This window comes from Eschrichtius robustus, chromosome 20, assembly GCF_028021215.1.
Source record: "Eschrichtius robustus isolate mEscRob2 chromosome 20, mEscRob2.pri, whole genome shotgun sequence".
Taxonomy (NCBI): domain Eukaryota; kingdom Metazoa; phylum Chordata; class Mammalia; order Artiodactyla; family Eschrichtiidae; genus Eschrichtius; species Eschrichtius robustus.
In genome coordinates, this window is record NC_090843.1 from 57,911,544 (window position 1) to 57,934,596 (window position 23,053).

The following is a 23,053-nucleotide window of genomic DNA, read 5'->3' on the forward strand; positions in this document are numbered from 1 at the left end:
TCAACTCCTGGGAGAGGCTGTAACTGCAATTAGGTTAGGTATTACGTTTTGGTTTTGCTAACGTGGCTTAGCGCCACGTTAAATTTAAAGAGTTCTTGTAGCTCCACTTGAGCTCAGGTTAGCCCTATTATTTGCTTAAGTGGCTTCTGTGTTTCCAGAGAAGGGCGTTTGGGCAACACACTTGGCGGGGTTGGGGGGGGCTACGTTTCTGGCATACAGGTCTAGAAGCTTGCTCTCTCCAGCTGCATGACCCCGGGGTTTAAATCAACTACCAACTGATTTGCTAAAAAAAGTGAAAACCCAACCCGCGCTAATGGTTGCCCTCAGGCTCTTTCCGTCACTTGCAGGAAAGAATTGTCTTTCGGTGCCGCTGCTAAAATCCAAATGCGCCTTGGCCTCTGACCGTGTTGACGGAAGGATTGCCTAGTTACCTTGGTCTGGAGGCCTAAATTAGCAGTCTCGCTTGGGCAGGACTACTCCTGCAGGAGCTGCAGTGCTGTCGCCCCGGCCACCCGTACACAGCCCGAGTGGAGTTTCTGCTTCTTTCAGCCCTCGCTCCCTCTCTCCCGCCGGCCGGCCGCGTGGAGGGCGCTCCAGCGGCACACCCCATCTCGCCCGCTGCACACTCACACAAACACTGCCCCGCTTTTCCACGCCCGGGCGGTGCGTGCCCCCGGGCCGGGACTCGCTCTGTGGTCTGCAAGCGGAGCGGCGCGCGCCCCGCTGCGTGCACTGCTCTCGGCCGGGCTCGGAGTTTAATCTCACACACAGTGTCCGGCTTCCTGTTCTCATCCCCCCCCCTCCCGCCCCGTTTCCCTGGCCCCTCCCTCTCTCCAGCCCGATCCGCCCGCCGGCTCCCCCTCCCCCGATCCCTCGGGTCCCGGGATGGGGGGGCGGTGAGGCAGGCACAGCCCCCCGCCCCCATGGCCGCCCGTCGGAGCCAGAGGCGGAGGGGGCGCCGGGGGGAGCCGGGCACCGCCCTGCTGGCCCCGCTCGTGCTGGGCCTGGGCCTGGCGCTGGCCTGCCTTGGCCTCCTGCTGGCCGTGGTCAGCCTGGGAAGCCGGGCATCGCTGTCTGCCCAGGTGAGGCCCGCCTGCACACCCCTCCCTGGGCAGATCAGGAGCGGACTCTGCCGAGTAGCTGATGGGGCCGGGTGGGCCGAGGGCAGGGGGCCAGGAAGATGGGTGGAGGGTGAGATGTCAGGTGGAGAAGGACAGGGTGACGCTGCCTCCTTCCCAGCAGGAGCCTTCCCAGGGGGACCTGGTGGCAGAGGAGGACCCCGACCCGCTGGTGAGTGGGGGTGGGTGCTGGCCTCGGGCTGCCAGGCATGGGAAGTGTGTGCCCGCTGAGGATGCAGGGTGTGCTCCGGTTGTGCCAGCCGTGTGTGGGGGTGTGCACCAGCCGTGCTGTGGGGCATGGGTACGTGAGAGAGAGGGTGACAACTGCGTGTGAGGGGTTTGTGCCGCGCTTGTGTCAGCCGAGTACGAAGTGTTTAGTGGCCGTGGTGGAAGTGGGAATGTGTGGGTGTCTGCGTGGGAGAGGGATGCTGGCTATGTGTGCGGTGCGTGTACCCACTGTGCATGCTGACTGGGTGTGGGCGTGTGTGCAATGTACCAATGGCTGGTTGGGCGGAGCAGGATAGGGGGATGTGGCTGGTTGTGGGAAGGGGGGCGAGGGCTGCGGCCTGACCCTGGAACTTGCCTCCTCGTGGCCCTGGCCACTCTTGGCTGAGGGGCTCGGTCTCTCCCTAAGACTTCTGTGCCCCTTGCTGGCTGGGGCCTCTCGTGACGGGCCCCCTGTCAGTCTCAGTTTATGTCTCTGGGAGTCCCTGGCAAGATCCTGGTTTAGCCCTGCCCTTAATGTCCCTAGGACCTGAATCCCCAGACAGAGGAGCGCCAGGATACCCTGCCTTTCCTGAAACTGGTTCGGCCTCGAAGGAGTGGTGAGCAGCCCTTTATCCCAACCTCAGGAATAATAATAGCGGCTGGTCTGTGGTGGCTTCTGGACTCATTATTGCTTTTGTTCCTCATAACAGCCCCGTGAAGCAGGCAGAGCAAAACCCATTATCCTCATTTACGGATAGAGAAACTGAGGCACTGAGAGTAAAGGGGGGGTTCACAGTCATGGAAGCTCGAACCTAGAATTCTGACCCTCCCTCTGAAGCTCCTTCCATGGCATAGACCTGCTTCTCACTTCAGACCCTACCCCAGATATGAAGGCGGGATGGCCAGGAATTAGGAGAACCCCTGGGGTCCTGATGAAGATGAGGTGGGGGAGTCAGAGGCCTGAACCCCAAGAAGCAAAGAGACTTATGACTGGGGTGACCGTGTGACCACATATCCAGGTTTGCAGGGGGCTGTCCTGGGTTACACCTGTTAGCTCAGTGCGATGATTAATAACACCCCTATGGCTCTCAGAAGCATCCCAGTTTGGATGATAAATTATCAGCGGCTCTACCTATGGAGGAAGATAAGGCCTGAGGTTCTGAGGCCAGGAGTCTGGAGGAGAATAAGGATGCCAGGGTTTTGAGGGGGATGGAGCTGAGAGAGCAGCTCCTGGCCCCTCTAGACGCGGGGACTGCTTTGCCCATCTGTCTTTCTTTGATTCTCAGCACCTAAAGGCCGGAAACCACGGGCGCGCAGAGCGATTGCAGCCCACTATGAAGGTGGGTGACCATGAGCCATGCCCAGGGAGAAGGGGTGGCAGAGGGGCAGGGCAGGGCTCACCAACCCTTCCCTGTGTCTTACAGTTCGCCCACGACTGGGACAGGACGGAGCGCAGGCGGGTGAGACCCCATCCCCACCTCCGAGCTCTTCCCCGACCCCCACAGCACTGGCCTTCTAGACAAGGCCCCCCCCCAAAACCTTGACTTCCCACCCTCATCCCCGCCTTCAGCCTCAGAACCCCAGAAGCCAGTTCAGGAAAGTGCTTAGGGCTCGCTTCTCTCGGCTCCCAAACCTGAACTTTCTCCGTGACTCAGACATAGGACCCTGGGGGAGGCCCCTTCCCCTCCCAGAGCACAGGCAGATTCCCCCCACCAAACTACCAGCCCAGCTTCTTCTTTAGCCCTCGCTTGTCTCCAAGAAGCATCTTTGATTTTTTTTTTTTAGCTCTTCTTTCCCCTCCATATTCCAAGAGTCTTCTTGCTCTGATCATTTTTCTCCAAATGTTTCCAGTCTCTGCTCTTCTTTTCCATCCCTACCCCACTCCCCACCTCAGCGCCATGACCTCGGAACCTCAAACTCATTCTCCAGTCCCTTCCCCATTCTAGACTTTCCCCGCCCCTACTCTGTCCCACCTGTGTTGCCAAGCTAAGCCCCCCCTGAAGCCCGCCTTCCATTATTCTGTTGCTTTTCTGCTTGGATTGCAGCCTCTCCCCGGTCTGGTCTCAACCTCTTTTCCTGGCACACCCTTATGCCTTCTTCACACTTGTTGGGCTGACACCCCCTCCCCATCAGCGTGCCTCGTCTGGACTTTGCACATCCTATTCTCTCACCTGGAATGCTCTTCCACGTGACAGGTCAGGAGGCAAGACATGAGAGTGGCTTAGTCTAGGGGTCTGGCAGCAGAGATGGAGAGAAGTAGATGGATTCAGCGTGTGGCTTGAAGATAGGGTTTGCTGTGGGGATGAGAAGGATAAGGGAGAGGGGGGAATCAGAAATGACTTCTAGATTTTTAACTTGGGCATCTTTGAGAATAATGGTGCCATTTATTAAAATGGGGGTTAACCAGGGAGGAAATAGGTTGCGAGGTGTGTAAATTAATAATTGAATTTGAGATCTAATAATAACTAAGTGGATACATAATAATAAACAAGCGAGTTTCACAAATAGATGGCTGCACACGGTAGAGTACACATCCTGGGCAGGATGTGTAGAGTCAGGAGTCATCACCAGATGGGGGTATTTGAAGCTATAGGTCTGGATGAGACACCCAGGGGAAAGACGGGCTCCACAAGCGAAGCCCTGAGGCTCTTGGGCCTTTACAAATGGAGCAGAGGAGGAGAACCCAGCAGAGACTGAGAAGCAGCCAGAGAGAGGGGAAGAAACCCAGGGAGGGTGGTGTCCTGGAGTCTCGGAGGGGACACAGTTTTAAGAAGGAGCATGTGGCCGTCTGTGTTGAATGCAGATGACCAGTCACATGAGATGAGAACAGACAAATGGCTGCTGGGTTTGGTAACATTAAAAGTCAACCGGTGACCTTGACAAGGGCAGTGTCAGTGGTGTGGTTAGGATGGAAGCCAGCACGGATTACGTTAAGAGAAAATGGGAACTAGGAATCGGAGACAGTGACAACCCTTTCCAGAAGTTTCTCTGTGACAGGAGCAGAGAAATGGGCCAGGAGGGAGAGGAGGATGTGAATCAAGGAGAAGTTCGGTCCTGCATGAGTCTTAGCTAATACTTATTCAGTGTTTAATCTCATCTAATCCTCGAAACAGTCCTGAAAGGAAGATAATCCGATCATCTCCATTTTACAGATAGAGGTGATGTAACTTGTCCGGGTCATGATGATACTGAGAGGTGGAGCCAGGATTTGAACCCAGCTAATGTGTGCTTGTGTCCCAGACATTGTATGAGAGGCAACTGCTGGTGCATGGGTGGGGGAACATGCAGGGCAACATCAAGAAGGTGGGAGGGGGTGGGTTCCAGAAGGAAGAGAGGGACACATCATCCCATCACCATAAGAGGCTCAATGGCAACCATGAGAACAGGTTGGTTTGTGGTTTCGGTGGCAGGACGTGGGGGAGCCCTTACCTGATGACTTCTAGGTCCTCTGGAGAACGAGGGAGACAGGGGCAGGAGAGATGGTGCTAAAGCAAGCGTAGTGGGGGAAAGAATGACGACTGCCATGCAGTAAGGAATGAGTTGTGATTGTGAAACTGAGTGACACCACGGTCCCAGACACACCATGCCCTTAGCCACAACCAGCTCAAACTGGTTCCCTAGCCAGGAATGCCCTCTCTCCTTCTCTCCCCCTACTCTTCCTGCCCCAGGCCGACCTTCCTCCCTTCTGTATGGACCATTTATTTCAGCGGTTACCCAGACATTCATTCATTCGTTGACTCAACACACACGCCCTGAGATCCCACTGTTTGTAAGGACCCGGCTAGGTGCCCACAGTGAATAATACCCATACCTATTTACAAGGAATTGCTGTCCAGGAGAAGAGACAAACATATAAGTTTGTAAATTACAATGTGATACAACGAGAACAATAAAGAAAGTAGCCAGAGGTGTATGGCGGCACAGAGGAAGACAAGTTTACAATGGAGGAAGGGACTCCTTCCCCAAGAAGGTGTGGGCCTTGAAGTGTGAGTGTGAGATGGACAGGGGGGCAGGGGCCACTTGTGCAAAAGCCCCGAGTCTGCCAAGAGTATGATGAGGCTGGGGGACCGGAGCAGCTCGATGTGGCTGAGGAGACAGAACTAGAAGAGCAACATGGGGTGAGGCCAGAGAAGAATATGGAGGCAGGTCACAAATGGAATCTGGAAGTTACCCTGAGGTCAAAACAAGAAAGGCAGGCTCGCATCTGCATTTTAGAAACGTCACTCTGTGGCTCTGTGTCGCCTAGCGAGTAAACTGGACCAGGCAAGACTGGAAACAGGGAGTCCAAAGAGGAAGCAGGCTGGGAAGAGTCCCAGTGGGAAGTGGCAGGGGCCAGACCAGGGAGGGAGACAGAGCTATTTAGGTGGCAGAATTGCTAGAAACTGCTGATCAGTGAATGAAACTGGTAAAGGAGAGAGTGGCTTGGGTGCCGGGTAAGAGGTAGAACCAGGAACCCAATGTGGAATGCAGACAGTCAAGCAAGTTTGGGATGGGGCAGGACCAGGCTCAGTTTTGATCTAGGTGAGTTTGAGGTGCCAGGGGCTATTCTGATGGCAGGCAGGTAGCAGTGTCAGGAGGGGCAGGAAAGGGCAGGGCTGGAGACTCAGGTTGGAGTCTGCAAAGTAAAGGCCAAGGGAACCCCTAGGTGGGGATGAAAGTGCCCAGCGAGCGTCATGTTCTCCTTGAGAAAGCAACAAGAACAGCGCACAGGGGCAGGCAGAGGGTGGGGCTGCTGGGGAAGGAAGCTGGCCAGGCTACTGAGATGAAGCCAGTGAAGCCCTGGAGAGTGGCCCATGGACCCAAACAAGAGAGAGCTGTTGCCATGGCCGCCTCCTTCCCTCTATCTTCCCACCAGCGTGTGCTTGGTGCCCACTCAGGGCAGGCCCAGCTCCAGGGGCTGGGGTGCAGTAACAAGACCAATACCTCTGCCCCCTGGGGGAGTCAGACCCCAAACTATCACAGAAGGAAATAAAATGATTTCCCTCCTTGGTGACTGCTGTGAGAGAAACGGGGTGAGTGGAGGAGAGATTATCGGAGACGAGCTATTTCAGGCTGGGAGGACTGGGGAGGTCTCTCAGAGGGACCAGTCTGACAGGAGGGGCCAGGCAGGGGAGGAATCCTGCGGGGAGGGAAGAGCAGCAAAAGCCCTGTGGAAACAATGAGCTTGGTGCGCAGCGGGAACAGAAAGTGGGCCGGAGTGGCTAGAGTCTTGTGACTTGGAGGAATGTGTGAGATTAGATGCGAGAGGTAAACAGGGGCAGCCCATAGAGGACCTGGGAAGCCACTTGAGACCCTGCTCTGTCATTTGATTATTTATCTTCTTTACAATTTGCAATTACCCTCACTCTAGATTTTTTTTTTTTTTTTGGTAATGGCTTTATTGAGATATAATTCACATTCTATATAATTCACCTGTTTAAAGTGTACAATTAAGTTTTTAGTATATTCACAGAGTTGTGAGATCATCACTACGGTAATTTTAGAGAGTTTTCATTACCTCAAAAAGAAACCCTGTACCCTTTACCCACCACCCCATATTTCCGTGATCCCCCCAGCCCTAAGCAACCACTAATCTACTTTCTGTCTCTATATATTTGCTTACTTGGACATTTCATAGAAATCATATAATATGTGATCCTTTGTGACTGGCTTCTTTCACTTAGCATAATGTTTTCAAGGCTCCTCCATATTGTAGTGTGTATTAGTATTCCATTTCTTTCTTTTTTTTTTTTTTTTTTCCCCTTGGCCCCAGTGCGTGGCTTGTGGGATCTTATTTCCCCAGCCAAGGATCGAACCCGCAACCCCTGAAGTGGAAGTGCAGAGTCTTAACCACTGGACCGCCAGGGAAGTCCCATTATTGCGTTTCTTTTTATGGCTGAATCATACCTCATTGTATGGACTTAATACAATTTTCCTTATCCATTCATCAGTGGATGGACATTTGGGTACCATTTTATTATTTTTAATTTTTTTTCTTTTTTCCCCTCTTTTTACTTTTTTTTCATATTTTCCTTTTATCTTATTTTTAATTTTAATAATCCAAGTAACGTATGATTCAAGTAATGCATCGATACATTCTCCAAGTAGAAGAGCAAACAATACAGACACAAACTATAAAAGCCCCCATGCTTCTTCAGTCCTCCTCTTCTCCCCAGAAGTGGCTGGTGACAACTTGCCCTGTATGGTTCTGGTCATATATGTGGGGTTTCTTCACCGAACTTCCTATTACACTCCCAGCTCCCTAGGCCCTGGCGCCTCCCTTGCCCTGGGCCCTCTAGATATCTTCTGGGTAAGGTAGGCCCAAAGGTTTATAAACTCAGTGGCTGGGGAGTGTGAGAAAGTTCTATAAAGGGATTTCCCCCTGTCTCTGAACATCCACATTCAGGTGTGGACGGGACGGTGAGTGGCTGGGAAGAGGCCAAAATCAACAGCTCCAACCCACTGCGCTATGACCGCCAGAGCGGGCAATTTATGGTCACCCGGGCTGGGCTGTACTACCTGTACTGTCAGGTAAGCCCCACCTGGCTCCACGGGTAGAGCAGGAACTGAGGGAGAAGGGCTGGGCTTAAGGGGTGGGGGCAAGTTAAAGGTGGGGAGGAGGAGCTTGGGGTCTGGGCTGGAGAGGAGCCCAGGGCAAGCAGAGGCCTGGACTCCGCCCCCCTCCCCCACCCCCTCCCCCGCCCCCCAGGTGCACTTTGATGAGGGGAAGGCTGTCTACCTGAAGCTGGACCTGCTGGTGGATGACACCCTGGCCCTGCGATGCCTGGAGGAGTTCTCGGCCACAGCGGCCAGTTCCCTCGGGCCCCAGCTCCGTCTCTGCCAGGTGTCCGGGCTGTTGCCCCTGCGGCCAGGGTCCTCCCTGCGGATCCGCACCCTCCCCTGGGCCCATCTCAAGGCTGCCCCCTTCCTCACCTACTTTGGACTCTTCCAAGTTCACTGAGGGGGCCCTGGTCTCCCGGTGGTTTGCCAAGGCCGCTGGCTCCCCACGGCAGCTCTCTGAGCACCCCAGTCCCCTCTGCCCACCCTGAGCGGCTCCTCCCCCAGACCTGCCTCTCCCTCTGTAGGCTGCCAGGGCACGCTCAAGACATGTCCATGCCACAGAAATAGTCCCCTCATCTCTGACAGCTCCCCGCACCTCCAGCTCTCCACCTCACTAGCTCCCAAACCCCCATTTATCTCCTGACTCCCCACCCTGGCCGCAGCCCCCCAGGACACTGTGTTTACTGTACTCTGGGTGACGATGGGTCCTGAATACCCCTCTTCAGGCACTAAGAGGGGCTGGATGCCAGAGAGACTGGGACTAGGCCAGGCGTTCCCGAATGTGAGGGGTAAGAGACCAAGACATGATAATTCCTCCCCTGATAATTCCCTGTGGATTTTTAAAACAGATATTATTTTTATTATTATTGTGACAAAATGTTGATAAGTGGATATTAAAAAGAATAAGTCACGGTCGCTCTCTTTATTGGGCCTTAGGGGACATCCTCGGGGTAGCTGAGGGCCATGCGAAGGGGGTCTGGGAATTGGGGAGTGGGGGGCAGGACGCCTGGAATTGCAGGGCGATGTCCAGGCTTGGGAGTGGGGACCTACATGCCTCTAACCCCTAAGCATGAGCAGAGAGTCGAAAGGCAAACTGCCAGGAAAAAAAATCAATCCTCTGCCCAAGGTCCAGCAGAAGCAGCCTCATTTACCTATAGGAGGCGGGCTTCCTCCTGCGGGGAATCCCTGGGCTGGGAGGAGCAGGAGCCCTTCCTCCTGGCAGCCTCGGAAACTTCAGCAGGTGCTGGCACAAGCCCTGGCTGGGACGCGGGGTGGGAGCAGGCCCAGCATGGGGGCTCAGGGTCAGGAAGCGGGACGCCGGAGCCCAGGAACACGGACACCTGTGTCCTTGGGGCCAGGGAGGAATCCTACAGTGGCAGGGTGCTTGGGCTGTCTCTTTCTCTCTTTGTCCAGAGCCTTATGTAAGAGTTTTTCTCGGGAAACAGGAAGTCCTGCCTGCCAAGTTCAGCACAGGGAGTAGTGCAGGCCTTATTCCAACACACCCGGCCTGGCCTTAACCCCAGAACTCAGCTAGTTTCTTGCTTCCGCGACCCTGGTTCTCCTCCCCACTGACGCCCTCCCCTTCTTTCCCACCTTTGGTCTCTCTCAGCAAACTGCCCCAGAGATCTCGCCTGTGCCTGGGCCAGAGGGTCTTCCACTCTCACCCCTTGACCCTCAATGCTGCCCAGCTCGTCCCTCCATCCCGGCTCCTGGCACCATGCCCCATAGCCAGCCAACCTTCCCTCCCCCACTTCTGGGGCCGCCCTGGGGTTCCTGCGCTCTGGCCGCTCCTCCCGGGTGTCGCTGGCAGCCCTGTCCTTCTTAGAGAGACTGACAACAAATTCTCCTGAGGCTGGAGTAGGGTGAGGGGTCTCAGGACAACACTGGCCCTGCAGCGGGGTGCCAGGAGCACCAACAGTGCCCCGAGCTTGCTTTCTGCCTCCCTCCTTTTTATTCTCAAGTTCCTTTTTATTTCTCCCTTGCGTAACGCCCTTCTTCCCTTCTGCACCACTGCCTGCACCCCGACCCTCCCCGTCACCTCCTTGCTACCCCACTCCTGAGGCTACAGCTGTTGGCAGGGTCCCCAGCTCATGCCGGCCTTATCTCCTTCTTTACTAGCCCCCAAAGGGCCCCCGGGAGACATGGGGGGCCCAGTCCGAGAGCCGGCACTCTCAGTTGCCCTCTGGTTGAGTTGGGGGGCGGCTCTGGGGGCTGTGGCTTGTGCCATGGTTCTGCTGACCCAACAAACAGAGCTGCAGACCTTAAGGAGAGAGGTGACCCGGCTGCAGAGGACCGGCGGGCCCTCCGAGAAGGGGGAAGGGTATCTGTGGCTGAGCCTCCGGGAGCAGGTGAGTGAGGGGAGAAGGGTGTCTGGGAGAGAAGGATGGGTGGCAGGGTGGTCTCCAGGCCTCTTGGTTCCAGCCGCCTGCTCTGCAAAGTTTTCAATGGGTGCAAGAGAGGGTCCCAGGTTTGGAGGTCAAGGGAGCAACCATTCCAGGAAAGGAAATGGTTAAAGATTAATGCTTCTTGTACCTAACAGATCCTGGAGGACAGCCAGCACCAAGACTCAGGTTGCTGGGGAAAGGTGCAGGAGAGATGTGAGGCATTCCTGGGGCGGGGGAGGCCTGGGGGAAAGGCTTTCTGGGACCCTTGCATCTTAGCCTAACCCTGACCCTCTTTCCATGAGCAGAGCTCTGATGGCGTGGAAGCCCGGGAGAATGGGGAGAGATCCCGGAGGAGGAGAGCAGTGCTCACCAAAAAACAGAAGAGTGAGGCCCCCGGGGTGCAGCAGGGGTGGGAGGTGATCAAGCAGCACCGGGATTTGGAGACTGAGACCCTGAGCCAGGGGTGAGGGTGGAGGGCTGACAACAGAGCAACGGGGGTAGGTGGGCGCTGCTGAGATTTCCTCCTTCTCTCCCCAGAGAAGCGCTCAGTCCTTCATCTCGTTCCCGTTAACATCACCTCCAAGGGTGAGCACTATTTTCAATAATGGCTTTTGAGCAGAGGCAAAATCTAGGAACTGTGGGGCTGGCACCTGGGCCCAAGAGAACCTTAGAGGAGAAAGTGTCTGAGTGTGCACAGAAATCCTGACTGCCACACTCCTTGCCTCCAGAGGACTCTGATGTGACAGAGGTGATGTGGCAACCAGCTCTCTGGCGTGGGAGAGGCCTGGAGGCCCAAGGATATGTCATTCGAGTCTGGGATGCTGGAGTTTATCTGCTGTACAGCCAGGTAACCCCCAAACACCCCCGGAGCCTCACCTGAGGGCCTGTTCTCCCAAAGCCTTATGCCCCAGCACTGAGGGTTCCCAACCCCTATGCATACGCAACTTAGAGGACCCTTCTTCATTCCTCGGCTCCCTTGTCAGGGCTCCTGAGGCCGCCCAGACCTGAGCCACACTATCCCGTTTTCTTCATCTCCTCCCCTCCCTGCCAGGTCTTGTTTCATGATGTGACTTTCACCATGGGTCAGGTGGTATCCCGGGAGGGCCAGGGAAGGCAGGAGACTCTATTCCGATGTATACGAAGCATGCCCTCCAACCCCGACTGGGCCTACAATAGCTGTTACAGCGCAGGTGAGAGCCTGAGAGGCGGGTGAGCAGTGGAGGGTGGATGCGAGGAGAGCAGGGGCTCTCTGACCTGGGGGCACTGGTGTGGGAGCTACAGCAGGGGGATGGAAGAAGCGTGGGTGTAGAGGCAGAGCTGAGGAGTGAAGGACAGAATACCTTGGTCCTTACAGGAGGCACAAAAAAGGTTGAGCTGGAGAAGGGAGGGTGAAACATCACAGTATCTTTATGGCCGTGCTTCACTGAGCATCTCTTTTCTCCCTTTTCTCAGGTGTCTTCCATTTACACCAGGGGGATACCCTGAGTGTCATAATCCCCCGGGCAAGGGCGAAACTTAGCCTCTCTCCACATGGAACCTTCCTGGGGCTTGTGAAACTGTGATTGTGTTGTAAAAGGTGGTTCTGAGCTTGGAAGACCAGGGTGGGTTCATTTTGGAGACAGCCCAGAGCTGACCAGACAAAGGACAGGGAACAGTCAGGAACAGAGGCCTCTTCTGGGTTTGACTGGAATCCCAGGTTTGACAGCTCGTGACTCTCCCTTCCTCTCTTCTCCCCCCCACCCCACCCCCAGGACTTCGAATTCATGGATATTAAAGAGGTAGTAGAATATCTTGCTCTTAGTCTCCATCCAGCCCCAAATTCTTGAGGGAGTTGGGCGGGGGTAGGAAATGCCCGGCATTGTCTAGACTTGCTCTGGGTCCCACTGGAATGCTTCCAGAACAGCACCACCATCTAGCGGCAATCTGAGACAACGATCCTGCCCGTTGGCAGATGGCCACGAATCCTTCCGCCACTCAGGAAAACTCCTGGTTCTTTACACCACACCTCTCTAGGTATCCTCTGCCTCTCTACTCCACAAGAAGCCTCATCTTCACTCTCCTCTCTCCATCTGTTGGGGCCCAGTTTCCATCACTGTCTCCAGAGGTGTAATTATTATGCGCCCGTCTGCAGAAGGTGCCCAGCGACGACGGTCCCCTTGCAGCCACATCATTACTCTTCGGGTGCCAACTTTTGCCTTTCACGCTCTCCACTGCCCTGGCGCGGCAGGCCACTCTAAGCCTCTCTGGACTGGGAGGGGAGCCGGGGAGCCTCGGATAAATCGTACGCCCTAGTCCTGATCCTGTCTCACTCCTCTGATCTCTCCTTTCTGCGCAAGCCCTGCCTAAAGTTAAAAAATAAAAGAGAATAAATGGAACCTCGGATCCAATTCCCCTGCTGCTGTGCCTCAGCTCCGTCCCCGTACCAGGATCTCCCGGCCCCCCCCCCCCCCGCCGGCCCTCCACCGAAGCGCCTCACTGGACCGAGGCGCCTCACTGTACCCAGGCGTCAGGATCCCCAGCTCAAGCCCGGCGGCGCGTGGAACGCAGAGCTACGCAGCGCGGGGGCGGAGGGCGGGAGAGCGGCACGGGACACGCAGGCGCAAAAGAGCGAGTGGAAGCACCGCCCGGCACGGCTCAGGTTAAGCGGGTGTGCGCAGGCGTGGGATCGTGGGCGGGACGGTCCCGTGGCGTCTGCGCTCTCGCGCAGGCGGGACTAGGCGCGTGGTGGCCGCGGCGGCGCTGTTCGCCGGCTGTGACGTACTAATTGTGCGCCACCACCGCCGGTGGGCCTGGGGCTCGCGGGAGGGGAAGGAGGAGGAGGAGGAGGAGGAGGAGGGGGAGGTGGTGGAGGTGGAGGCTGAAGCAGAGCGAGAGGCGGCCGCGGCGGGGTGGCTCGGCGGTGCGGCGCGCGGCCCAGAAGCATTGGAATCCTGAATTGAGACGGCTACGCCTGAAGACAGCAGGAGTGGCGGGGCAGCCGCCGTCGCCGGAGAGATGAGCCGGGAAGCCTGAGGCCGGAGACGCCCGCCCTCGGGCCTGTCCGCCCGGCTTCCCCGCTCTCGGTGAGGACGCCCCCTCCCCTCCCCCCAGCTCTGCCACGGCCTCTCCCATTCCTGGACCCCATTCCTACCTAACCGGTGCTCAGGAGGCCCTCGAAGGGGCTTTTTAAGGCCCTTGCACGCCGAGCCGCCCGAGCCTGTAGGATCATACCGGTGCTGGGACGCATTCTGGTCCCCGGGACGGAGCAGGCGAGGGGGCTGGGCCAACCTAGCTCGGCTCAGTTCAGTCCCAGCGCGCCTTGATTCGGCTGCCTCAGCACCGCTTCGGTTCTGTTTCAGTTTCCTCTAAAATCATTCCCTTTCCATTAGATTTTACGACCTGAACCATAGCCCTGGTATCCCCATTCCTTTCTGAGACTACCTGAGCATGCCCACACACCCCACTCATTCCACGGTGATGGAGAACTCTCTTCCCACTCTAGATCACGGTTTCTCTGCGGAAATTGTGTTCTCCTCAGGTATCTCTGTACCATGTCAGGATTCCCGTACTGAGCCTTCTCCCTTATTAGGCTCTCAACTAGGATATCCTTGGTGGTATTAAAATAGAGAAGTGGAGCCTGAAAATACTAGGTTTGATCTGGGGATCTGAGAAATAAGAGCCTAGAGGCCTGCCGCTTAGCCATTCTTCCTTGCCTCTATCTGGGCAGGAGAGAGATGATGGCACAGACTCTGAAGGGCACCTTGTGGACCATATTAACTAGAAAGATATGAAGTTAGGAGTTTTGAAGTTTTTTCTCTTTTCCTTAGTTTATTTGCATTTGATTGCAGAAGAGGCGTGCTGAGGAAGAGAGGCAGAATCTGGGGTGTAGGATGTTTGGATTCTGACGCTCTAACCTTTGTTTTACAGGTTACTGGAAGATGAAAGAGACTATACAAGGGACCGGGTCTTGGGGGCCTGAGCCTCCTGGACCTGGCATAGCCCCAGCTTATTCAAGTCCCAGGCGGGAGCGTCTTCGTTGGCCCCCACCCCCCAAACCCCGACTCAAATCAGGTGGAGGGTTTGGGCCAGATCCTGGGTCAGGGACCACAGTGCCAACCAGACGCCTTCCTGTCCCTCGGCCCTCTTTTGATGCCTCAGCTAGTGAAGAGGAGGAAGAAGAAGACGACGACGAGGAGGAAGATGAGGAAGAGGAAGTGGCAGCTTGGAGGCTGCCCCCCAGATGGGGTCAGCTGGGAGCCTCCCAGCGGCCTCGCCCTCCCCGCCCTGCTCATCGGAAAACGTGTTCACAGCGCCGTCGCAGAGCTATGAGAGCCTTCCGGATGCTGCTCTACTCAAAAAGCACCTCGCTGACATTCCACTGGAAGCTTTGGGGGCGCCACCGGGGCCGGCGGCGGAGCCTTGCACACCCCAAGAACCATCTTTCACCCCAGGAAGGGGGTGTGACACCACAGGTGCCATCCCCCTGCTGTCGTTTTGACTCCCCCCGGGGACCACCTCCCCCCCGGCTGGGTCTGCTAGGTGCTCTCATGGCTGAGGATGGGGTGAGAGGGTCTCCACCAGTGCCCTCTGGGCCCCCCATGGAGGAAGATGGATTAAGATGGACTCCAAAGTCTCCTCTGGACCCTGACTCGGGTAAGGTGGGAATGGGGCAGAGGAGGGCATGGGGAGAGCTAAGATCCTGGGAGACCAGGAGCCTCTTGGCTGTGGTGAGAACTGGGTCTAAGGAAAGTATGAGGGCAGAGAGAGGGAGGGTCCAGACAGCAGTGACATGTCTTCAGCCCCACTTTGAGCAGGAACTAAGTCTGGGAAGAGAGTCAAGGCTGGGATACAGGATCCATAAGTAGGTGTCCTGTGCATAGATGAGAAAGGGAGTCGCGGTTTAGAAAAGTCAGTCATGTCCGCTTGAAGTCCCTCTTCGTGTGGCCTCTCAGGATAAGTGCCCCTGCGTGTACATTTCTAGAGGGTGCCATTCTTATAGTGGTGGGATGGGAGTAGTGGAGTACATCACCTGGATAGGTGTGTGTGACATTCTCACTCAGAGTATTTCTCTTTCGGAGAACCCCACTAAACAACCTCAGGCTTTCTTTTTATTTATTTATTTATTTATCTATTTTTTTAAAATGTTTGTTTACTTATTTTGGTTGTGCTGGGTCTGAGTTGCGTCAGGCTTTCTATTTCTTTATTAATTATTAGAGTATTTATCGAGCCGTTGCTGTATGCCAGGTACTATGCTAGGTGCTAGGCATATTGTGGTGAGAAATATTTCTGAAATTTACATCTCTCTGAATCCTAGTGTTTTCTTGCTTTCCTCCTGTTTATGAGTACAGGTATACCTCATTTTATTGCGCTTCGTTTTATTGCAATGCAAAGACATTGCATTTTTTACAAATTGAAGGTTTGCGGCAACACCGAGTAGAGCAAGTCTGTCAGCGCCATTTTTCCAACAGTATTTGCTCAATTCATGCTTGTATCACGTTTTGATAATTCTCGCAATATTTCGAAGCCTCCACCCATGAAAAGATTACAACTCACTGAAGGCTCAGATGATAGTTAGCATTTTTTAGCAGTAAAGTATTTTTTTAAAAAGTATTTTTATTTTATTGGCATATAATTGATTTACAAAGTTGTGTTAGTTTCAGGGGTACAGCAAAGTGATTCAGTTATACATATACATTCTTTTTTTAGATTCTTTTCTCATATAGATTATCACAGCGTATTGAGTAGAGTTCCCTGTGCTCTATAGTATATCCATGTTGGTTATCTATATTATGTATAATAGTGTGTGTATGTTCATCCCAAGCTCCTGATTTATCCCTCCCCCTGCCACTGTTTCCTCTTTGGTAACCATAAAGTTTGTTTTTGATATCTGTAAGTCTGTTTCTGTTTTGTAAGTAAGTTCATTTTATCTTTTTTTTTAAATTAGGTTCCACATATGAGTGATCTCGATATTTGTCTTTGTCTGACTTACTTCACTTCGTATAATAATCTTTAGGTCCATCCATGTTGCTGCAAATGGCATTATTTCGTTCTTTTTTATGGCTGAGTAATATTCCATTGTGTGTATATACCACATCTTCTTTATCTGTTCCTCTGTTGATGGACGTTTAGGTTGCTTCCATGTCTTGGCTATTGTAAATAGTGCTGCCATGAACACTGGGGCACATGTATCTTTGCGGATTATGGTTTTCTCCAGTTATATGCCCAGGAGTTGGATTGCTGGGTCATATGGTAGTTCTGTTTTTAGTTAAGGAACCTCCGTACTGTTCTTCATAGTGGTTGTACCAATTTACATTCCCACCAGCAGTGTAGGAGGGTTCCCTTTTCTCCATCTCCAGCATTTATTTTTTGTAGACTTTTTGATGGTGGACATTCTGACTGGTGTGAGGTGATACCTCATTGTCGTTTTGATTTTCATTTCTCTGATAGTGATATTGAGCATCTTTTCATGTGTAATAAAGTATTTCTAAATTAAGGTATGTACATTTTTTTTTTTTAGACATAATGCTGTTGCACACTTATTATAGTAAACATAAGTTTTGCATGCACCAGGAAACCAAAAAGTTTGTGTGACTCGCTTTATTACATTATTCGCTTCATTGTAGTGGTCTGGAAGTGAATCCGCAGTATCTCTGAGGTATGCCTGTAGTAACTTTTCCTGTCTTTTATAACCTCTTGGACATAATTATCTCATGCTTTAGGGTTTTCATCCTTTAGAGTTTATATTGGTAGATTTCATTCCAATTCATCCTTTTTGTGGTCTTATAATTTGTGTGCATCATTTAATCTTCCCATTGGCCTTTGATCTGAGCCAGTTTCTTGCCTCCATTCTGTTTCCCCTGCCCTGCAGGCCTCCTCTCTTGTACTCTGCCCAACGGCTTTGGGGGACCCCCTGGGCCAGAAGGGGAGCGAAGTCTGGCACCCCCTGATGCCAGCATCCTCATCAGCAATGTGTGCAGCATCGGGGACCATGTGGCCCAGGAGCTTTTTCAGGGCTCAGATTTGGGCACTGCAGAAGAGGCTGAGCGGACTGGGGAGAAATCTGGCCAGCACAGCCCCCTGCGGGAGGAGCATGTCACCTGTGTGCAGAGTAAGGAACCCTAGAGGATCTAGTCTCTTTCCCACAGCTGACTCCTAGATCGGAGTCCGGAGGCCTTACCTCACTCCTCTCTCCCTCCTCCACTCAGGCATCTTGGATGAATTCCTTCAAACTTACGGCAGCCTCATCCCCCTCAGCACTGATGAGGTAGTAGAGAAACTGGAGGACATTTTCCAGCAGGAGTTTTCTACACCTTCCAGGTGAGGCATGAAAGAAATGCTCTTTGGAAGAGGGCTGGGACCGGGGAGATGGGGTGAGAATGCTGCTGCCTTTTCTCCCCTAGGGATGTAGTCAGGGAGGAGGAGGGAGCTAGAACGGAGGGGAGGAATCTGCAGGCAAGGCGCCAAGCCCCTGTGAGCCAACAGGGAGGGGCTTTACGTGGGACCCTGAAATACCACGTGTACCTAAGTATTCATGTACCTCTTACTGGGGAGTAAGCCTTTAGCAAGTCCTCAAAAGGACCCATGACTGAAAAAAAGGAAAAAAAAAAAAAAAAAAAAAGGTTAGTTTTAGATTCTTATTCTAGGCAGTAGAAGGTACTTCTGTGTGCCCTAGCCCCCTCGTCTCTTGTGTGACTCCACCCTTGGCCTACCCAGGAAGGGCCTGGTGCTGCAGCTGATCCAGTCATACCAGCGGATGCCAGGCAATGCCATGGTGAGGGGCTTCCGAGTTGCCTATAAGCGGCATGTGCTGACCATGGACGACCTGGGGACCTTATATGGACAGAACTGGCTCAATGATCAGGTAAGGAGGCATGCAAAAACAGGCCCAAGAGGGGATTCAGGGAGCAGGGTGTCTGGGGCCCTCTGCATGGGGGAGCCCTGTACCCATGCCACACCCTCCATGGCAAGTGGCCTCCCATCTTCTCCCCAGGTGATGAACATGTATGGAGACCTCGTCATGGACACGGTCCCTGAAAAGGTAGGCCTAACCAGATACTTCAGTCCCTGCAAGAACTTCCGCAGTTTTAAGCAGCTTTTTCAGTCCCTTTCATCTCTTCCATTTTACATGAAGAGGGTCTTTCTCTCTGGGGAGAGGCAGTAGAAGGTAATTTGTTCAATTCAAATCTGTAATCTTGGTCCTGAACTTAACAATTCTAGTCCTTTCCTCCAGTCTGTAGTGTTTTTCCCCTATGGCTAACCCCACAGATTGGGGTGGGAAGCTATAAGATGAGATTAAAAATAGTTTGTGTTTTTACCCTCAGTGAGTTGGACTAGAGTTTGTTGAAACCAGTCCTTAGAGCCATAATGAAATGGAGTGGGCTGGGGAGAGGACACTTAGCAGGAGGGCCTGAGGTCTTTTAATTCCATCCAGCTCTTTTGTATCATTGGCACAGGTGCATTTCTTCAACAGTTTCTTCTATGATAAACTCCGTACCAAGGGTTATGATGGGGTGAAAAGGTGGACCAAAAACGTGAGTTACGAATTCACATCTACTTGTGTAACACCTTGCCTCTAAAGAAGAGTTCTGTTTCCTGTGAGCCCTTTCCTCAACCCTGTTCATTCAAACTTTCAAGTATTTATTAAATGTTTTCTGTGTGCCAGGTGCTGTTCTGGGCACTAAGGATACAGTGTTAAATAAGGAAAACTTCTTGCCTTTATGGGGTGAGAGTAAATATGCAAGTTAAATTTCAGCTAGTGATAAGTGCTGTGAACAAGTTAAAACAGTAATGTGGTAGCATGGGGGTGGGTACTTTAGATTGGGTGGTCTGGGAAGGCCTCTCTGTTAGCTGAGACTTGAATGACAAGGAGCTAACCCTGTGCAGATCTGGGGCAAGGGTGTTCTAAGCAAAGGGGACAGCAAGTACGTGGGACACAAAGTGAGAAAGAACGTTTGAGGGTCAGAGGGCCTGTGTGGTTGGAGTAGAGTGAGCAAAGGGAAAACGATAGAAAATTTGGTCAGAGAGTAGATAATGTGAGGCATGGAGGGTAGATTTTTTTTTTTTAAATTTACTTATTTATTTATTTTTGGCTGCGTTGGGTCTTTGTTGCTATGCACGGGCTTTCTCTAGTTGTGGTGAGCGGGGGCTGCTCTTCATTGCAGTGCGCAGGCTTCTCACTGCGGTGGCTTCTCTTGTTGAGGAACACGGGCTCTAGGTGCGCGGGCTTCAGTAGTTGTGGCGCACGGGCTTAGTTGCTCCGCGGCATGTGGGATCTTCCCGGACCAGGGATCAAACCCACGTCTCCTGCATTGGCAGGTGGATTCTTAACCACTGCGCCACCAGGCAAGTCCCGAAGGAGGGTAGATCTTATTCTTTGTGTTCTGAGAAGCCATTGAAGAGTTTTAAGCAGGGTGGGAAGTGCCTCATGTTTTAAACTCCTGTTTCAATGATAGATTGAAAGAGGCAAGAGTGGAAGCAGGCAGGCTAAATGGAGTAGCCGAGAAGTCCAGATGAGAAACTTGGACCAGAGGGGTAAAGGCAGAAGTAGAAGTAGTTTTATCTAGGATAAATTTTGCCAGTAGAACCAGTAGGACTTTCTGATGGATTGGACATGAGAAATGAAGAAAAGATAAGATTCAAGGGATGTAGGGGAGCCGGCTTGGCGGTTGGGGGGGGAGTTCTTTTCCCCTGTCCAGTTAGTTTACCTGCCCTCTGATTCAAAGGCCAGGAAATTTCTACAGTGAGGTGGGGCCGTTGACTCCAGCATTTCTTAATTCCTGTCTCCAGGTTCAAGAGCTTACACCCTCAGGGACCCGGCAGGCCTTCTTCTGGTAGAGGCAGGGTGACATGCAGTGGAAAGAACTTGGCTTTCTGTATGCCGGTGTTTAAATCCCACCTATGCCATTTCTTACTTCTGTGACCTTGAGCAAGTTACTTTACTTTTCCAAGCCACAGTTTCCTGATGTGAACTTTCTCAGAGGATTGTTGTGAGCGTTAACTGATTGAGCATCTATTAGGTGCCATGCATTGTTCTTAGTGTACCATGGATATTAACTAGTTTAATCTGCATAACAAACAGGTGAGGGTAGGTACTGTTATTTTCACCCTCTTACAGAAAAGGGAACTGAGGTACAGAGAGTTATTAAGTAGCTTGCCTGTGGTCATACGCTAGTAAATGGAAGAGCTGGCTTTGAACCCTGAGAGTCTGGCTCGAGGATCCTGAGCCTGGGTTCTTAGCTACTAAGCACTTGTACCTTTAATGTGTGAAAAGTACCTGGCCCTGTCCTGGGCTCTCGAGTGTTTGTTCTGCACCACCTCCTCTGTCCTGCCTTCCTACTTAAGCCCAGGAATCCAGACATCCAGATGCTGAGCCTTGCCTCACAGTCCAGGGGCTGGGTATTGAGTTCTCCCACTTGGCTCCTTGCCTGCTCCTCCTTTAGAACCCTCCTGGCAATAGGCAGGATTCCTGTGCTGTCTTACCTGACCTCCAGCACTGCTTCCTTAGGTGGACATCTTCAATAAAGAGCTACTGCTAATCCCCATCCACCTGGAGGTGCATTGGTCCCTCATCTCTGTTGACGTGAGGCGGCGCACCATCACCTATTTTGATTCGCAGCGCACCCTGAACCGCCGCTGCCCTAAGGTTTGAGAGGGAACGGGAAAGATGGGCAGAATGTGGGGAGGAGATCCAGTGGCAAGGCATTTCAGGCAGAAGGGTGGGTTTGGGGTCTCTGAGGAGCAACCTGGGCTTGGTGCCTGTGACCACCACAACTTGGGTTCAGTTGGGAAATGTCGAGGCATCACTTCCTCCTTCATTCCTCCTTCCTTCCTCCTACATAGCATATTGCCAAGTATCTACAGGCAGAGGCAGTGAAGAAAGACCGGCTGGATTTCCACCAGGGCTGGAAAGGTTACTTCAAAATGGTCAGTTTCTAGAGGAGGGTTATGGGGTGGGGGGGGTTTGGGGGCATGGTAGGAGGCAGAAGTTGAAGCCATACGTGTAGGGTCTCCTCCAGGAGAAGGGCTTACCTTCTTTTTATTCTCTAGAATGTGGCCAGGCAGAATAATGACAGTGACTGCGGCGCCTTTGTGTTGCAGGTAAGCAGATACCAGTTGGGTTAAAGAGTTGGGAGGGAGGTGGGAAGCTGTTCTGCCTCTCTCATTTGGCTCACAGCCACTTAGGGAGCGGGAGTAAGCTTCTGTGTTAGAATGCAGAAACCCTGATTTCATTGTCCTCTCTTGGTTTCTCCATATCGCATTGGGACTGGGTGTGTGGTCCTTGGTCTCTGGCCCTGATATAGCTGCCTCCTGATCCCCTAATGCAAAGTATTTTCTCTGTTAACACTAGGTATTTTATGTACCAAATAGGAACATTGGCTTTAGAGTCAGACTTCTTTTGAGCCCCAGTCTATGGGACTTTGGCTTCCTTTGTGAAATGGGAATGTTCTCGGAAAGATCCAGTGAGATGTGTATCATACAAAATATGTAGCACAGGTCCTGATTTGGGGGGGATGCTCAGTAGATGGTTCTCATGGCCTGCTTTGTTAACACCCAGTATTGCAAGCACCTGGCCCTGTCTCAGCCATTCAGCTTCACTCAGCAGGACATGCCCAAACTTCGTCGGCAGATCTACAAGGAGCTGTGTCACTGCAAACTCACTGTGTGAGCCTCGTATTCCAGGCCTCAAGCCCATTCATTAATGGGCAGGGGGACATGGGAGACCCTTCCTTCCCAAGAAACTCCAGTTCCCTTTGTCTCTAGCCTCTTCCCACCCAATTCCCTTTGGATTTTCATATTTAAATGTTTTAATTGATTTCTGTATTTTTTTTTCTTTGAGAGAACATTTGTTGATTTCTGATGTTCAGGGGTTAGCCATGGAAAATCCCCTTTTTCCTTCTGTCTACAGGGGAGTATGACCTTGTGGCCTGGGTGGGGCAGTCATCTCCCTTCCATGTGCAGGGCGGGGGGGGGGGGGGCAGGAAAATCTGTGCTGGGGTGGTGGGCGGGCAATGGGATTACTGCCTGCCAGATCTTCAAACTTTTTTTTATATATATATATATATTAAATACCGTGGTCCTTCTCTGGTCAATAAAGGATCCTTTGGAGATACATAGTGGTGGTCTTCCTTAAGGGGCCTCAAACTAGTGGATATCTCTCCGGCTTTCCTCCAGTCAATGCTGTTAGCTACCCTTTCATGGATCTTGAGACTTACGGGGGGCCAGCTTTCCATCCGTGGCTCAGACAGTGCCAAGACCATGTCTTCAACCAAAAGAATCCCCCAGCAGGGGGAGCCAGGGCTGGAAGGAGGGAGAGTAGGTAAGCCTCAAAAATATGGGAGCTTGAGAGGTGCTGAAGTTGGGAACACAGCATACTTAAGGGAGCCCACCAGGATTCATGACAGCAACCCCAAATGCTCTTAAGCCCGTTAAGTCAGTTCCTTCATCCTTTCTCCCTCCAGCCCGGGGGTATGGCCCTTGATTCCATTATCCCTGTACATTCGGAGTCGGTGTCCGATTTATCTTTGCTGCAGGAGAGAACAAAATTAAATGTGGGTCCAGTGGAGACCTGGAGCAGAGGTAGAAGGAAGTGCTGGTCCCGGGAGCCCGGAAGTCCCTGGAGGCTGAAACCTCGCCCCCCTTGCGTGATAGGGTCTGCTAGGCCACATGACCAGGGCACTCTCGCCTCCGCACGTGTAGGGGTGCAGGGCACCAAGATGGCTGCCAGGCCTCGAGGCCTGAGTCCTGTATGTCACTTCCGTACCGGCAAGAACGGCGGGCCCTTTAACCAATGAGGCTGCGGGGCGGGCCTTCACCTTGATAGGCACT

At 52.9% G+C, this 23,053-nt stretch overlaps 2 protein-coding genes across 11 annotated transcripts; both read left to right on the forward strand.

Moving 5' to 3' along the window:
- Positions 1-815: 815 nt before the first annotated feature.
- TNFSF13 (TNF superfamily member 13) lies at positions 816-12,040 on the forward strand. 10 transcript variants are annotated; one of them, XM_068529541.1, is made up of 11 exons: positions 816-1,082; positions 1,240-1,290; positions 1,870-1,942; positions 2,612-2,665; positions 2,750-2,785; positions 9,984-10,213; positions 10,555-10,633; positions 10,787-10,834; positions 10,978-11,096; positions 11,301-11,439; positions 11,702-12,040. In XM_068529541.1, exons 1-11 carry the CDS (start codon positions 924-926, stop codon positions 11,809-11,811), a joined length of 1,098 nt encoding a protein of 365 aa, XP_068385642.1. In that variant the 5' UTR covers positions 816-923; the 3' UTR covers positions 11,812-12,040. The 10 variants fall into 10 exon arrangements, with proteins under 10 accessions (XP_068385642.1, XP_068385643.1, XP_068385637.1 ...); XM_068529536.1 differs by having other exon boundaries at positions 833-1,082; positions 10,116-10,213; XM_068529534.1 differs by having other exon boundaries at positions 833-1,082; positions 1,243-1,290.
- Positions 12,041-13,097: 1,057 nt separating this feature from the next.
- SENP3 (SUMO specific peptidase 3) lies at positions 13,098-22,181 on the forward strand. The gene is made up of 11 exons (XM_068529533.1): positions 13,098-13,311; positions 14,156-14,881; positions 17,097-17,336; positions 17,434-17,545; positions 17,942-18,089; positions 18,219-18,266; positions 18,682-18,759; positions 20,733-20,870; positions 21,068-21,151; positions 21,275-21,325; positions 21,783-22,181. The coding sequence occupies exons 2-11, from the start codon at positions 14,167-14,169 to the stop codon at positions 21,891-21,893; spliced, it is 1,725 nt and encodes a 574-aa protein (XP_068385634.1). The 5' UTR covers positions 13,098-13,311; positions 14,156-14,166; the 3' UTR covers positions 21,894-22,181.
- The last annotated feature ends 872 nt before the right edge of the window (positions 22,182-23,053 follow it).

Excerpts from the sequence above, each read along its gene's own strand:
- SENP3 (XM_068529533.1), top strand. The coding sequence starts at position 14,167 with ATGAAAGAGACTATACAAGGGACCGGGTCTTGGGGGCCTGAGCCTCCT. Across the intron at positions 14,882-17,096 it reads TCCTCTGGACCCTGACTCGG|GCCTCCTCTCTTGTACTCTG; the intron begins GTAAGGTGGGAA and ends CCTGCCCTGCAG. Across the intron at positions 17,546-17,941 it reads GAGTTTTCTACACCTTCCAG|GAAGGGCCTGGTGCTGCAGC; the intron begins GTGAGGCATGAA and ends TGGCCTACCCAG.
- TNFSF13 (XM_068529541.1), top strand. The coding sequence starts at position 924 with ATGGCCGCCCGTCGGAGCCAGAGGCGGAGGGGGCGCCGGGGGGAGCCG. Across the intron at positions 2,786-9,983 it reads ACAGGACGGAGCGCAGGCGG|CCCCCAAAGGGCCCCCGGGA; the intron begins GTGAGACCCCAT and ends CTTCTTTACTAG. Across the intron at positions 11,440-11,701 it reads CAATAGCTGTTACAGCGCAG|GTGTCTTCCATTTACACCAG; the intron begins GTGAGAGCCTGA and ends CCCTTTTCTCAG.